This window comes from Hylobates moloch, unplaced genomic scaffold, assembly GCF_009828535.3.
Source record: "Hylobates moloch isolate HMO894 unplaced genomic scaffold, HMol_V3 SCAFFOLD_15, whole genome shotgun sequence".
In the NCBI taxonomy this organism is placed as follows: Eukaryota; Metazoa; Chordata; class Mammalia; order Primates; family Hylobatidae; genus Hylobates; species Hylobates moloch.
In genome coordinates this window covers 378847-395955 of record NW_026652290.1, presented here as the reverse complement: position 1 = coordinate 395955, position 17109 = coordinate 378847, and the positions used below count along the sequence as shown (strand labels likewise).

General features: G+C 48.3%; 2 protein-coding genes across 3 annotated transcripts in view; one reads left to right on the top strand and one right to left on the bottom strand.

The window, feature by feature from the left end:
- The window catches only part of TBCD (tubulin folding cofactor D), a 185994-nt gene that overhangs the window by 72225 nt on the left and 96660 nt on the right, over positions 1-17109 (top strand). The gene's annotated exons all lie outside the window — the stretch shown is intronic.
- Positions 5795-16376, bottom strand: ZNF750 (zinc finger protein 750). Its single transcript, XM_032177938.2, has 3 exons — positions 16254-16376; positions 7376-8993; positions 5795-7235 (listed from the first exon to the last, which is right to left on the bottom strand). Exons 2-3 carry the CDS (start codon positions 8809-8811, stop codon positions 6497-6499), a joined length of 2175 nt encoding a protein of 724 aa, XP_032033829.1. The 5' UTR covers positions 8812-8993; positions 16254-16376; the 3' UTR covers positions 5795-6496.

Sequence of the window (17109 nt, the reverse complement as noted above, 5' to 3'; positions counted from 1 at the left end):
AGCCATATGTAGAAAGCTGAAACTGGACCCCTTCCTTACACCTTATACAAAAATTAATTCAAGATGGATTAAAGACTTACATGTTAGACCTAAAACCATAAAAACCCTAGAAGAAAACCTAGGCAATACCATTCAGGACATAGGCGTGGGCAAGGACTTAATGTCTAAAACACCAAAAGCAATGGCAACAAAAGCCAAAGTTGACAAATGGGATCTAATTAAACTAAAGAGCTTCTGCACAGCAAAAGAAACTACCATCAGAGTGAACAGGCAACCTACAGAATGGGAGAAAGTTTTTGCAACCTACTCATCTGACAAAGGACTAATATCCAGAATCTACAATGAACTCCAACAAATTTACAAGAAAAAAAACAACCCCATCAAAAAGTGGGCGAAGGATATGAACAGACACTTCTCAAAAGAAGACATTTATGCAGCCAAAAAACACATGAAGAAATGCTCATCATCACTGGCCATCAGAGAAATGCAAATCAAAACCAGAATGAGATACCGTCTCACACCAGTTAGAATGGTGATCATTAAAAAGTCAGGAAACAACAGGTGCTGGAGAGGATGTGGAGAAATAGGAACACTTTTACACTGTTGGTGGGACTGTAAACTAGTTCAACCACTGTGGAAGTCAGTGTGGCGATTCCTCAGGGGTCTAGAACTAGAAATACCATTTGACCCAGCCATCCCATTACTGGGTATATACTGAAAGGATTATAAATCACGCTGCTATAAAGACACATGCACACGTACGTTTATTGCGGCACTATTCACAATAGCAAAGACTTGGAACCAACCTAAATGTCCAACAACGATAGACTGGATTAAAAAAATGTGGCACATACACACCATGGAATACTATGCAGCCAGAAAAACTGATGAGTTCATGTCCTTTGTAGGGACATGGATGAAACTGGAAATCATCATTCTCAGCAAAATATCGCAAGGACAAAAAACCAAACACCGCATGTTCTCACTCATAGGTGGGAATTGAACAATGAGAACACATGGACACAAGCAGGGGAACATCACGCTCCGGGGACTGTTGTGGGGTGGGGGGAGGAGGGAGAGACAGCATTAGGAGATATACCTAATGTTAAATGACGAGTTAATGGGTGCAGCACACCAGCATGGCACATGTATACATATGTAACAAACCTGCACGTTGTGCACATGTACCCTAAAACTATAATAATAATTAAAAAAAAAATTTTAAAGCAATAGATTCATAGAAAAAGATGTTGAGTTAAAATTTTGGGTGGAGATGGTAACTTCCAGGAGGGCAGTGCAAAGTCTATAAAGGTCTAGGAATCAATTTTGCTTTTAGAGATAGACACAAAGGGCTTATCCTGGTTGCAGTGGGTGAGCTATTGGAGATGACCTTTGGAGGAATTGTGTCGGAGTGTATAGTTTTCGTAGTGCAGCTCGCCATGCATCAGGCACATGTAGCCTGTGCCACAACCATTGTGCCTGGGTGGGGTTCCCCATGCTGCCCTGTTGCAGGAGGATGCCCAGCTGCCCCTGTTTCTCCCTATTTGTCATTTAAAATGATTCCTGGTGCTTTTTGGTGAGCGATCAAACGATGTTCTCAGAATCTTTGGGCCCTGGACAATGGAGGGCTGTGTTCTTGGGGGTGTGATGTGAGAGCTCCTCGTCTGCAGGGTGTGAGGCTTTGGGTCCTGAGTGTGGACCGCGGCATGTGATGTCTTGTCACTGCTCCCTGCACGGCTGTTTAGTTTCTGGAAAGCTAGAGGTATAATATTTTTGTTCTTTGCCAAAACATATTGGTGTATATAACCAGAAGTGCCCAGGTGAGCGACTCAGCACTGCGCCTGTGTTTATGGTTCTGCGTCTGACCGTGTACCTTTTGGGCTGGTGTTGTCTGAGGTGGGTGCCCGACAGGGCTGGGGGACCTGCTGGTGTCCTTGCTGCTGCTTTAGGGACAGCTTGATACCCCTTAGAATTGTGACAAACTCTGTATCCCTCTTACAAGTTTTATAGAACTCTAACCAGTTGCAAATAACTATTTGCCATCCCGAGTATTGTCATTTTAAAATAAAACTATTTGACGAGTTAATGGGTGCAGCAAAACAACATGGCACATGGATACATATGTAACAAACCTGCACATTGTGCACATGTACCCTAAAACCTAAAGTATAATAATAATAAAAAAAAAGAAAATTGATGTTCAAAAAAAAAAATAAAATAAAACTATTGCGTCACTCATCTAAATAAATCCAGGAAATCGAGGTAGAATAATCTACCCTTCTTCATTAAAAAATTTACAGGGCTGGGTGCCGTGTCTCACATCTGTACTCTCAGGACTTTGGGAGGCTGAGGTGGGAGGATCACTTGAGCTCAGGGAGGTTGAGGCTGCAGTGAGCTGTGATCACACCACTGTACTCCAGCCTGGGTCAGTGAGCGAGACCCTGTCTAAAAAACCATTTCATAGGCAAGTTTTTCTCTCACAGAAATTTTATTCTTCCTTTTTCTTCTTAAGCCCATATTTCCATTTACTTTTTTCCCAGAGCATTTTACCCTAATGTAATGTATTTCTGTGCCTAAGAATCTTTATTGATCTATCATTTATCTGCAACAAAAGAAAATCACGTGAACGTAAACTTCAACTTTTGCATTTTGTATGGCCATAAGATACTAGTTATTTGTTTTTTCCACAGGTGTTCATGACTTTTTTTTTATTATTTTTTAAATTTAAGCTTTAAGATGCTAGTTATTTAGAAGTTTTTCTAGATTGGGTTTTAAAAAATTATTAGTACAGAGTTGACCAAAACAACATAAAATAGCATATTGTTGAAATTTAGCTCTTAATAAGATAGCTGTTTAGTTTGAGTTGTCTTTTGATGGGTCAAGCTTTTTTTGTTTTTATTTTTTGAGATGATTCTTGCTCTGTCACCCAGGCTGGAGTGAAGCGGTGCGATCTGGGCTCACTGCAGCCTTGACCTCCTGGGCTCAAGCCATCCTCCTGCCTCAGCCTCTCAAGTTGCTGGGACTACAGGCAAACACCACATTGCTCAGCTAATTTTTGTATTTTTTGTAGGGATGGGGTCTCCCTATGTTGCCCAGACTGGTCTTGAACTCCTTGGCTCAAGCAGTCCTCTCACCTCAGCCTCCCAAAGTGCTGGGATTACGGGTGTGTGCCACCATGCCTGGCCATGAGCCATGCTTTTAACCAGAATAAGGTAAGGTTCTGCAACAGTTTTTACTTTTTATTTTTATTTTTTTTTTTTGAGAAAGGGTCTCACTGTCACCCAGGCTGGAGTGCAGTAGTGTGATCATGGCTCACTACAACCTCCGCCTCCCAGGCTCAGGCCATCCTGCCTCAGCCTCCCGAGTAGCTAGGACTGCAGGCATGTGCCACCACACCTGGCTAACTATTTTTAGTAGAGACGGGGTTTTTTCATATTGCCCAGGCTGGTCTCAAACTCCTGACCTCAAGCAATCCATCCGCTTTGGCCTCTCAATGTGCTGGTATGACAGGTGTGAGCCACTACGCCCGGCCCCTATTTTTACTTTCAATTTTAAGTACTAAGAAGTCTTATTCATTCAAGTCTTATTCAAGTAGGAATGGCAGAAATTTCGCTTTAGCAATGTTGGTGTTTCAACTTTTTCCATAGGGGCTGAGGCTCCGGAAGCGTACGCTCCTAAAGCATTCTGAAGCTTGAGGACCCCATGGATGGCCTTTGAGTAGCCCCAGGGGTGCTTCGCACATGCCTGTACTTGAGCACTGATTTAAACCCATGTGCACACATGCACGCTCACACACTCATGCACAGATGAAGTGCATACACACATGTACATGTGCACATCGACACATGCACGTTGACACGTGTACACCCAATTGAATGTGCACACCCACCCCCACAGATAGCACACGTGCACACCCATACAATCGAATGCACACACACACACAGATGTACACGTGGACACTCACACAATTGAATGTGTGTACACCCACAGATATGCACACGTCCACACCCACACAATCGAATGCACACCCCCCCGCAGATATGCACATGTGGAGACCCACATGATTGAACATGCATACACCCGCAGATACGCACACATGGACACCGACACAGTGGACTGTGCATACACCCACAGATACGCACACGTGCACACCCATACAATCGAACGCACACACACACCTGCAAATACGCACATGCGCACACCCACACAGTCGACTGTGCATACACCCACAGATACATGTGCACACCCACACAACCGAATGCACAGAAACACCTGCAGATACGTACACGTGCACACCCACACGATTGTGTATACACCTGCAGATACGCACATGTGCACACCCACACAATCGAATGTGCCTACACCCACAGATTCGCACACGTGCACACCCATACAATCGAATGCACACACACACCTGCAGATACACACATGCACACACCCAATCAAATGTACGTACACCCATAGATACACGTGCACACCCACACAATCGAATGCACAGAAACACCTGCAGATATGTACACGTGCACACCCACACAATTGAATGCACACACCCACAGTTATGCACACGTGGACACCCACATGATTGAATGCACAGCCCCACAGATATGCACATGTGCACACCCACACAATTGCACACACACACCCCCACAGGCACACGTGCACACCCATACGATTGCGCATACACTCAGATACGCACACATGCACACCCAATTGAATGCACACACACCCGCAGATTTGTACACGTGGACATGCACATGATTGTGCATATACTCACAGATACGCACATGTGCACATCCATACAATTGAATGCACACACCCCCTGCAGATATGCACTTGTGCACACTGGCACAGTTGAATGCTCCCCCCCGCACAGATATGCACACATGCACACCCACACACTGGAATGCGCACACACCTGCAGATATGTACACATGCACACCCACAGAATCGAGTGTGCACACCCATACATATGCACATGCACACACATGATCGAATGTGCACTCACCCACAGAGATGCACACACACACACATCTAATCAGATATGCACCCCCTACAGATAGGCACATGTGCGCACCCACAGGATCGAATGTGTACGCCCACACAAATGTGCACACCCCACCACATATGCACACATGCACACTAACACAAATGTGTACACACCCGCAGATATGTATACATGCACACCTACACAATCGAGTGTGCACACCCCCCACTGACATGCACACGTGCACACCCACACAATCACGTGTGCCCACCCCCACTACGTGTACACACCCCCGCAGATATGCACACACACACACCCACAGGATCGAATGCGCACACACCCACAGATAGCACACGTGCACACCCACACAATTGAATGCACACCCCCCCCACAGATATGTACGCATGCCCACCCAATCGAATGTGCACACACCTGCAGAGATGCACATGTGCATACCCACACAGTTGAATGCGCACCCCCCACAGATATGCACACGTGCACACCCACACAATAGAATGCGCACACACCCGCAGATGCAGAAGCGCACACCCACACACACCCGCAGACGTGCGCACGCACACATCCACACGATCAAATGTGCACACGCATCTGCAGACATGCACAAGCAGACACCCACACGCACTTGCAGACATGCACACCCACATGGGTGAATGTGCACACACACTCCCCCCCCACAGATAGCACACGTGTACACCCACACAATTCAATGTGCATACATGCAGCCGTTCACAGGTTAATTGCTGCCCCAGCTATCAGCTCTTTTTCATTGACTGTTATGGCAAAATATTCTAAACGATAACATAGATTTATGTTTATCTTCATTTTGTGTTTCCTTATGGTTCATATGAGTTTATTGGAAAATTAGCAACATACACATCATTTTGGGGAATGGAAAGTGAGGCAGAGTAAGGTAGAACATTCACTGTAACATTATAAGCAAGTGGAATAAATTGATAATACCTTCACCAGTAATGCACTTTCCCTAGTGGAAATAAATTATTTGTATAAATAGCCTCTTGATGTTTGTGTGTTATTTAGTTATAACAAATCACATTTTTCTTTTTTACATGTGACACTTTAATGTTAGTACTGAAAATGTTTTTTCTGACATTTTTTCAGTAATTGTCATTTACATCAAATATGCAGCTAGAGCTAATAGAAAAACAGTTAAAACAATTTATAAGGTGAGATATTTATAAGGAAACATTTATAAAAGATCTTCTGTAAGACAGCTTAGACTTGAAAATACTTACCAGTCTTAGAGTCATTCAGATGTTTTTACAACCAAAAGTAGAAGCACCTTTTAATATTCATGCTTAATATTTATAAAAACTGAATTGGAGGTTTTTTTGTTTTGTTTTGTTTTGTTTTTGAGAAGAAGCAGCTGCATTTGTTAAAATGTGAAAGTGCCAGTTCAGAGGTGCTGTAGCTCGCTACCTTGGAGGGCGTGTGTGTGGCCGTAGCTCTGTGAACACACGTGTGAACCTGGCGTTAGGACACCCGGGCCCTCCTTCGTAGTGTGAACACTCTGGCCGTGTCCTGCAGCTTCGCCTTCTTAGCTCCTTGCTGGGATTTTCCAGCATCCCTTTGACTTGTCCTCTTTTGTCCTTTGGGTCTGAGGCCACACTGGGCTTCCTGGCTCTCCATGGAGCTGAGTGTGGGTGTGTCTTGCTGGCAGGAAGGTTCCGGATCCGCGGCATCCCCATCGCCCACCCGGATGTTCCCGGGGCTGTAGGCCGCCAGCTGGCACAGGGCCACGGCTGCCGTCTGCTTCTGCTCCTCGCTGCTGTCCACTGCGCGTGCGTCTGGAGCCTCCTCGCCGGGGCCTGTGGGTGGGGCCCCGTCACCGTCAACGCTGCCTGGCTTGGTCTCAGGGTGGCTGGGCCCACCATCCTCAGAACCTTCTGTCCCAGTCTTCTGTGGAACAGCAGCAGCAGGTTCTGCAGCTCGTGGTCGGCTGGGGAAGGCAGGCCTTGGAGCCTGGGCGTTACAGGGGTCCTTCACGGAGAGATTGAGAGGAAGGTCCTGCAGCTCTGAGAAGCTGGCGGTTTCTGCCTGGGGGCCACCTTGGTACATGGGTTCATGCGTGGCTGCCAGGTTTATCTCTGATTTCTTGGAGAGGTTGAGGGGGCCTATCCTGGAGCCGTCGTCCGGACTGGAAGGCGCGGCCTCCGAGACGAGAGAAGCGCTCCCGGTCGGAGCGGGAGGGTCTCCGTCCCCAACGTTGAGGCTAGAAGAAGCCAAGAAAAAGCTTAGTGGGAGCTTGCTTAGAAAAGCGACTTGTGAAGCAGTTTGAGCAAGTATAAGCCTGGCTCATGGAACCCAACCAGAAACATTCCCCAGGAGGTTCTGAAAATGACATTCTCTTACCTTACTGGAGACTCTGCTCTGCTCTCAGGAGCCTGGGCAGGTCGGCATTCTGTGCTTTTCTTAACAGGCTTGAAGGCTGTGAGGCTTTGCTCTGGCTGGTGGAGTCTTCCCCGTGCACTGGAGGCCGCCTTGTTGGAGAGGTCGTACAGGCCTTCACAGGTCTGGCTCGTCTGCATGAAGTTGGTGGGGCTCGGCCTCCCTGGGGAGCCTGTGGCTGCGCTCCCTGCACGGGGGCTCATTTTGGACCCTTCCGTGTCTCTCTGCCCAGCCTTGGAGGAGTCTTTAGCCTCAGGAATTGGACTTTCGAACTCGACGTGTTTTCTGTTGGGGTCCGAAGGGTTTAACCTGGAAGGACTCGAGGCTGGATAGACCAGGGTGGCTTCTTCAAGCAGGTGAGAGCTCTGATCTCGGGTGAGGCCAGCGACAGGTGGGAGTCTGAGACCATAGGAGGAAAATGCAGACTCTGGCCTGTAAAATCCATAAGGAATCGGCAGATTAGAGGGATATTGCTGGAAAAACCTGTAATGATCGTATGTGGCTGGAGATGGAGTCAGGTGCTTAGGGATCGGCCCCAGGTGAGGCAGGAAATGTCTCGCGTCTTGGGCTCCGTAGACTGACAGCAGGGGTGCGTCACACTCGGGTGAGCTCCCAGCCAGCAGGTAAGGCGAGTAGATGGTGGCCAGCCCGTGCTCTGTGTAAAAGTGAGGCGGGTACTCGGGGATGGTGGGGTGCACGTAAGGGGAAACGGCCCCAAGCCCCTTTGTAGATGAGATTTTATGTGGAAACTCTGGTGGGAGGAAAGGTGAGCCGGCTTTCCAGGGGTAGCCAGGGGCGTGGAAGGCCGACTTGGTGTGGAAAGAGGCGGCCTTGGCGGTGGGGTTGTGTAAAGCCAGTGTCTCAGGCGCCTCGGCGTTGTCTGGCCCCTTGAGTCTGTGCTCGCCGACTGGAACAAATGCAGAAGGCCGAGCCGCGCCTTCCAGAGCAGGCTGGGCACCGAGGGCGGCTTCCGGAGCTGGACTCTCGCACGCTGATGCCCTGTGGAGGGCTGGCTTCTGTCCCAGGCACCTGTGGGTTCCCCGGGCTTGCAGCTCCAGGTTTTCCTTGATGTCTTCCCTGGCAGAGCTGTGCTGAAGCTTTGAGTCGAAGGCGGAGAGTCCGTTTGCGCCAGACTTGGAAGACGATGGCTTCGCCGTGGCATCGGGCTGGTTGGTTTGCTTAGGGTCTAGCGAGTTAGATTTAGGGCACTTGGGAACTCGATCCTGCTCTGATACTAAAGTAATCGAGTTTTTACAAAGACCGTACTTCATGTGATTAAAAAGATGTGACTTCTCATTGCAAGTAAAGGGACATTGGAAACATTTATACTTGAAGGGCTTTCCTGGAGGCCTGGGGATGTAATGTGGCTTTTTTGGCTTCCGCTCTTTGAGAAGACTCATTTTCCTCCTTATGCCTCGGACTCTGGCCGTCCAGGTGGCGTGATCACTGTCGACGCTGTGTGCACTTCGTGGCTTCTAAAGGGGCACCTCCCACTTTGCTGTCTTTCCCGAGCACTTCTACCAGAAGCCAGCTCTGCGTGCTGAGGGTCCGGCGAGAGCCTGCGTCATCTGGCGGCCGGGAGCTGTAATAAAGAGCAGAGTCTTGGTGTCAGGACAGCGAGTGAGGGGTTGGCGAGAAGCCGGCCTCAGCTCGCCACAGCGCCGCAGGATCCCTGAAGCAGAGCCCCGGAAGGGCCGAAACCGCCTGCTCCTGAGGGGAGCAGCTGATGGTCACAGAAGCAGCCCTGCCCTTGGTAACCTGGCTGCCACCTCCCCACCATGTTTTCTGTTTTCTGAGTCTGATCTGAAAGAGTCACCTCGGGGCCTAGAGGTGGAGTGTGGTGTGTGGTGCGTTGAGTGTCTGTTCTGAGAATGCTTGTAAGCCTTTGAGTTTTGGGAACTTTTATCCCGTGACCTGGACCTTTCCTCGAGAGCACCCTGCCAGGGGCTGAGGACACCGAGCCCCCTGCCAGGGTCTGGACAGAGTCCTGTCCCAGTGCTGCCCGACTCTGCTCAGGGGTTACACGCTTGAAGCAGTGAGTGTGTGATCGGCCGCACTCTCACGTGAAATACAAAGGGGTTTGTGGCTGTTTCCCCTTAACGTGTACCCCAGAGTCACAGAGTGCCCCCTCACTTTTACACAGCGCATGGGCTGGCCACCGTCTACTTGCTCCTATCTGCTGGCCGGGAGCTTTCTCAAGTGCTGCGCGCCCCTGCTGTCAGTCTGCAGAGCCCAACACCATGAATGCTGCTGCCTCCCCTGGGGCCGATCCCTAAGCACTAGCGGCAGTTTCTGCCCACTTCAGCCACGTCGTTGGTGTATTCTACGTGTGCTTGTTTAAAAATGAAGAATGTTTGAACACAAGACTCTACCCTACTGCTTCTAAAGTCAGCTTTATCATTAAGTAGCATTTATGTTGTCTCGGATATGACTACAAATGCTATGTTTATGTTGACTTAAATGGTTGAAATACTGTTGGTGAATTTGTACATCCTGTGAGTGACAGCAGCATTGTGAGACATGCTTTCACAGTCACCCTGTTCCTGCTGGCCAGGAGGCATGGCCAGCAGCACCTGCCCATCCAGGTGCACCTCCAAATGGAAGAACCAAAGCTTTGCCACACTCCTGCCCGAGAGGAGACCAGAGTGAGCAGTATCCACTTTAGAGATGGTTGGGTCATGGGAGGAAGCTGTCCTGGCCCTTAACCTTTAGGGAGTGGGTTCAGCCCTCTGGCCACACCTCCTCAGGTCCTAGGACCCACCAGAGGCTGTGTGTGTGATGTCAGAGCTGGCCTGCTCTTTTGGATTCTTGCAGAGGATCTCTCTATCCCCCTTACCAGCCCCAGGTTTCCTTCAGAGGCTGCACCGCACACCCAAGGCTGAGAACAAAGGCTTTTTTTTTTTTTTTTTTTTTTTTTTTTTTTTTTTTTTTTTTTTTTTTTTTTTTGAGATGGAGTTTCTCTCTTGTTGCCCAGGCTGGAGTGCCATGGTGCAATCTCAGCTCACTGCAACCTTCGCCTCCCGGGTTCAAGCGATTCTCCTGCCTCAGCCTCCTGAGTAGCTGGAATTACAGGCGCCTACCACCACGCCCAGCTAATTTTTTTTTTTGTATTTTTAGTAGAGACGGGGTTTTGCCATGTTGGCCAGGCTGGTCTCGAGCTCCTGACCTCAGGTGATCCACCTGCCTCAGCCTCCCAAAGTGCTGGGATTAGAGGCGTGAGCCACCTCGCCCGGCCCAGAACAAAGGCTTTGAGAGTCTGGGGTTCTCCACGTGGCAGCTGGGCCTGGAGCAACTCAAGCAGCAACTGCCTGGGAGACAGCGCGAGTGGGAGATGGGGTGGAGGTGCAGTGGATCAAGGCTGAGCACTTTAATTCATATTAAAAATGTGAAAAGGAAAAGGTCTTTAGGGTCTAAATATTTTCATACAGCTTAAAAATAAAGTTAAATGACCCAGATGCCTATCAGTGATAGACTGGATAAAGAAAATGTGGCACATATACACCATGGAATACTGCGCAGCCATAAAAAGGAATGAGTTCATGTCCTTTGCAGGGAAATGGGTGGAGCTGGAAGCCAGCATCCTCAGCAAAGTAGCGCAGGAACAGAAAACCAAACACACATGGTCTCACCCGTAAGTGAGGACACATGGACATGGACACAGGGAGGGGAACATCACACACCAGGGCCTGTCTGGGGGTGGGGGCTGGGGGGAGGGAGAGCATTAAGACAAATAGCTAATGCATGCAGGGCTTAAAACCTAGATGATGGGTTGATGGGTACAGCAAACCACCATGGCACACATTTACCTGTGTAACCTACACGTTCTGCACTTGTGTCCTGGAACTTAAAGTATAATTAAAAAAAAAAATACATTAAAGTAAAGTTAAATGGAGGGCTGGGGGCGGTGGGTCACGCCTGTCATCCCAGCACTTTCGGAGGCTGAGGCGGGAGGATCCCTTGAGCCCAGGAGATTGAGCTGCAGGGAGCTGTCATCCCACCACCACACTCCAGCCTGGTGGGCAACAGAATGAGACCCTGCCTCAAAAAAAAAAGCTAAATGGAAATGACTTAAGAAAACTGTTTCAACTGCATTTTTTGTTTTTTAAGGAATGGGCAGATGTGCCCATTCTTGAGTCTGCGAAGTTTTATGTGTAGACATCAGGGTGGCTAAAAGTCAAGAGAAAAGCCGCCCCTTGAAAATAGAGCAATGTGTGTGGGAGCCTGGGAGGCAGCTGTCCCTGAAGCGAGGCGCCACCCCTCCTCCCTGCACCCCTGTGTCCTTCCTCCCACACGCCAGGGGCCAGGGGTGGTGGCTGGGCTTTCATATGGCTGCCCTGAACTCTGGGGAAGTGCTCTGATTTTATTCTCAGCAAAGTGGTTTCTCTACTCATTTATTCATATTTCTTTTCTTTTCTTTTCTTTTGTTTTCTTTTTTTGGGACGGAGTTTTGCTCTTGTTGCCCAGGCTGGAGCGCAGTGGTGCGATCTCGGTTCACTGCAACCTCCGCCTCCTGGGTTCAAGAGATTCTTGTGCCTCAGCCTCCCTAGTAGCTGGGATTACAGGTGCCTACCACCATGCCCAGCTACTTTTTTGTAATTTTAGTAGAGATGGGGTTTCACTATGTTGGCCAGGCTGGTCTCAAACTGCCGACCTCAGGCGATCCGCCCGCCGCAGCCTCCCGAAGTGCTGGGATTACAGGCGTGAGCCACCATGCCTGGCTCATTTATTCATAATTCTTAAAACACAAAGAACCACCCTTCACCCTACAAACTGCCTCTGTTAACATACTTTAAGTTCTTTAAGACATTTATGTGCTAAGAAGTGGTTTAGGTAGAAAAGGGGCTCTGCTGACCTGCCGCTTTCACTGTGATGAGTTTCTGTGTAGCAGGGACAGTGAGGCACGGTTTGGATGAGGACAAGATGTTTGTTACCCTACAATCAGGGAGGGTGTCGCGTGACACCCTGGGCTCAGACCCCGCGCTCAGCACCCCTCTCCCACCGTGGGCTGCCACAGAAGCTACAAGGCACTGGGTCAAGGCCAAGCAAATGAAACACGTAATGATGCTTTGTCTTTCTAATTTCCCCCTGTTAGAAGAAAGAACGTGAAATAATTCTTTATGGGCTCAGTCCCTACCGTGTGGGGCAGACCTGCCCTGGGTGATGAAAGCAGTTTCCCTGCCTCCCTTCAGGAAGTAGAGAAGCTGGTGCCTGGTTCCAGCCAAACGCTGGGCCAGCCGGATCAGTCAGTGGGGCCTGTGCCGGCACGCCTCGCCGCGCTCCCTGGTTCTGAAGGCGTGAGAACCTCTGCAAGACAGGTTCCCATGATTGTATAGGATGTGTTATGGCAGGGACCTGAAAACTGATGATTTCATCACTAGCTGGAAGCATCATGATCGAAACGATGACAGTTGCAAAATGTTCATCAAGTGAGAGCTGCGTCGTCGTGAGACCGAAACGCCACCTCTAGCGCCTGAAACACAAGCCCTCAGAGGAGCAGACGGCTCCCTCAGGATTTAAGAAAGTGAGGACTTTAGTTTTCGAAGCAGCGTTATTTCACATTGCTGATACTTTCAGGCAAAAACAAAAAACAAACAAAAAACCCCCACAAAACCCGTGTTGGTTAGATTTTCTCAAAAGCTTTACAACAGGCAAGTTACGTGTAAGCTCTGCTGTTGCCCAAAATAGTAATTAGGGAAATAATTGCTTTTATATTAATATGTCTCTTTTCTAGTCAGATGTTATTGTCTGAAGTTTTGAGCGATTTGCCCTTTTGTTCTTTGATCAGTTAGTTTACGTAAGCGGGCGTGGCAGGGAGGAAGCCCCTGGTGGGTGAGAGTGTTTTGGAGTTCAGTTGCTCGAAGGGAATTGGTGTCAATTTGGAGTCTGGGGCAGTAGTTTTAGTAACCTCGGATAAACTGACCTCTCGGGCTTGCACAATTTGCTAATTAAAACAGGGAGCACAGCTGCTTCAGTTGTAAGCCGGGCGGGCGTAGTTCACCTGATCTATAAAACTACAACAGTGTCAGAGAAGTAAGTGGGATAACATTGTTGCTTTGGTAAGATTTCAAATGATGATGATGTCAGCCTGTGAGTTCTGTGTCCTGCTTAAGTGAGGTTTATAAGGATGAAGAAACCTAACCCGACGGCCAGTACCTCAGGCTGTCACAGCTTTCTGTGGGCACAGCGTTTGAAATAGTCTCTGTGTGGTCAGTTTCTACCAGCCCGACTTTGTACTCTGGCAGCTGCTGGTGTTAAGTATTCCCAAAAGAGTATGTTGTTGCCCAAACAGTGTAACCCAGAACCCTAGCTGTTTACAGTAATTCGGATTTGCATTTAGAGGTGCAGCTTTTCTCTAGAGGGGATAAAGAAGTGCGGGGCGTTTTTCTCTCCTGGGGGAGGTGTGTTTCCATTTTAGTTAATAACACGCCCGGAGAGCTGTCTGTCTGTCTGTGAATAAAGCAGAGTCTCGTTCATTATCTGCGTTCATTGGAGAACTGCAGTGCTAGTGTGTTTTACAGCGAAGACCTCGGTGTGATCCTGAAGGAGGGTTTCATCCTCCTCTCATTTCCCACTGGATCAGCAGGAAGCGTTAGCAGGGTGGACATTCCACAGAGCTTCCAGATCTGGATCAAAGGTGGCTGTTACTGAAATACTTATGCAGAGTCTTCCCTGCCTGCTGCTGGCTAATGTGTGCCCTCTTCTCCAACACACCTCCTCTGAGCCTGGCCTGGCACAAAGACGTCTTTCTCCAAATTCTTTCAGATCAAGCAGCCCATGTAGACGGTGTCTACACTAAAGGGCATAAGAACAGTGGGGTGCAGTGGCTTAGAACATGCTCGGGATCCAGCTGAGCTTTCACCAGGATTTTCTTGCTGTATTTACAGATGCCACTCTGTGCCTTTCTCAATATTTTAAATGTTGTGTGCTCAGCCGATGCACTTGGCTTCTGGAAAGGGCGCTGAGAGCTCGCTTCTCTTCCTGCTCAACGTGCACTGGGCCGGGTGTTGGGGCGTAGCTGCCCACACAGACAGTGCTTTGAAGAGTGAGTGGTTTCGGTTGGCCACGGGGTTGTGTCTGTCTTGTTTTTAAAGTTCTAAATTGCCAATATACTGTCTTTCCAAAGGTTCCTAAGTGTGGACAGTTAATGCAGCAGACAGTTGTTAGGGTAATAGTGAGAAGTTGGGATGTTTAACAAACTTCTAAGGAGTTTGAACTTTGAAAAATAGACAAGAGAAAGAGTTCTTAAAAAAAAAAAAAAACTTTGATACGACACAGTGGAGGTAATTACAGTTTAACTTTATGGGATGTTTCTGTGACAGGCTGGGTAACTATGCTTGTCATGTGTCCTAACCTGTGCCCTGAGATTGTGCTGTAATGGTCCTTTCGGTGGTGTCCAGCTGTCTGGCGAGGAGCCTGCCGGGCTGGAGCGTTGTGAAGGGCACGCTGTAATTACAATACTGTGATGTGGCGTTGTTGCATAACTCAAGGACACACCATTGTCGCCTACCCACTGTGGTGTCGCAAGAACAAGATTTGTGAGTTTTACTCCAATTGAGCTTTTCCAGTGATTGACTGCCACTCCCTCCCAGCCTTTCGGTTCTTTAAAATGAAAGATAAACCTCAGGACAACCGAGACCTGGGGAAAAGACAGTCTTTGGGGATATAATTTGGAAGAATGGATCCAGAAAAACAACCAGGGGCTCTTAATTCCAGTTTCGGCAGGAGATCCCGAGTTACAGACCTGAGCTCGTAAACAAACGCTCACCACTTTACAGTCGCCGCCTCATCCTGAAACTCCGGTCAGAAATGCTGGAAGGCCTTTGCTAATGCGCAGTGAAAATTAGGGGCACAAATGTGGACGGATTGTGCTTGGTCAGTAATTGTTCTCCTCCAGATCAGATTTATGAGAAATTTCATATAAGGAAAAAACCCCTTTTTGTGTCTGTGTCTATATGTACAGAAGACCTTAACAACCAAACAGGAACTTAACCCCTTTGGTTTGGTTTTGTTTTTGAAAGCTTATGTCCAATTTTAAACTTTACGTAAGCTTGTGTACTTATTTTAAATTTTAAAACTATTAAAAGTTAAACTAGATATTAAATTCGGCACTGTCTAATGTGCATACACCACACATACAACCCTAAATTCAGCTGTCTAATGTACATACACCACACATATATATAACCCTAAATTCAGCCTAATGTACTTATACCACACATATATAACCCTAAATTCAGCCTAATGTACATATACCACACACACATATATATAACCCTATGTTCAGCCTAAGGTACATATACCACACACATATATATAACCCTAAATTCAGCCTAATGTACATACACCACACATATCTATAACCCTAAATTCAGCCCTAACGTACATACACCACACATATATATAAATGCTAAATTCACCCTAATGTACATACACCACACATATATAACCCTAGATTCACCCTAATATATATACACCACACATATATATATGACCCTTACTTCTTGGTAGCATTTATTGTGGTTTGTTTTTGAGGTTAGGAACAGTTAAGCAATAATATGAATTTGTGTTGGTTTAACTTTTATGAATTTTAGGGCAGAACAAGGAGTTAATTTCCAGATAAGCTTGTTCATGTTCTTAGAATAAAGTGTCAGCCTCATTAGAAGTTTTGTAATCGTGGTCTGCATCCCAGCCATGCACCTGCTGGGTCCTGAGTAATCCTCGGAGCCCAGTGCAAGGCAGAGCAGACACGGGGCAGACGCTGCGTTCAGCCGGGTATTGTAGATACGTCTGAGAAGAGTTTTAAAATAAAACTTGAATTTGAAAAGAAATAGTAAGTACTTACCAGAGGTGGGCAGTGCTGGGATGTGGCCGGGTCTTGGTGCCGGTGGCTGGCGGTGCTCAGGAAGCAGTACCTGTTCTCACGCTTGCTCGGTGAAACTGGAGCCTGCTGTTCCAGTGGGAGGGATTTAAGTGTAGGAGTTGAGCCCTCGGGGCGTAGAGATGCACCTGATATTCCTCCTGCCCGCAGCTACGATTCATGTGTTTGCACCCACCGAGCTGCTGCGGGTAGCCTCCCCAGCACTGGACCCAGCCAGCAAGTGTCTCGCAGACTCCCAGCGCTGTCTCCAGACTCACCGTCTGTGAGTGCGGTGTCAGTGCTGCCTGGACGGCCATATGTCGGAGGGCTTTCGATGTGTCCGCAGTTAGAATAGAGATTACTACATTCATCACACCCGATAGTATTTGGCGTTATGATAAAGACATGTGAGACTTTCCTTTAGAACTTGAGCATGTGTACACAGGAGGCAAACACTTAGATTGATTCTCAAGTACGCATACCCTGGGAGGTACAGCATTCATGGCGTCCTTGCCATGAAGGGTCCAGTGAGGCCTCTGAGGATCTGTGTACCTTCCACCCTCTACCCTGCTCCTGAGAGTCTCTGTCCCTGGTCCTCCTCGGGAGCTGAGCCGGCAGGGAGGGAACTCATCCCAGCGCCCGGCTGCAGGGACCTGCCGGAGCTTGCCCGACACCAGGCACCGCAAGAGCTGCGGAGCAGGGTGTGTGGGTGCGGGGGAGGGGCCAGCTGTGCACTCCCGCAGACCACCCTCCCCCCACTTTAAGTTGCAGACGCACTTAACTCAGGGTCCAGTTTTTACCTCCACAACCCCCTCAAAACTGCTTGCTTGCTTATTTAATC

Bases quoted from the DNA above. Each gene is read 5' to 3' on its own strand.
- ZNF750 (XM_032177938.2), bottom strand. From the start codon at position 8,811: ATGAGTCTTCTCAAAGAGCGGAAGCCAAAAAAGCCACATTACATCCCC. The intron at 7,236-7,375 runs GTAAGAGAATGT...GGCTTCTTCTAG, and splicing joins AGAGCAGAGTCTCCAGTAAG to CCTCAACGTTGGGGACGGAG.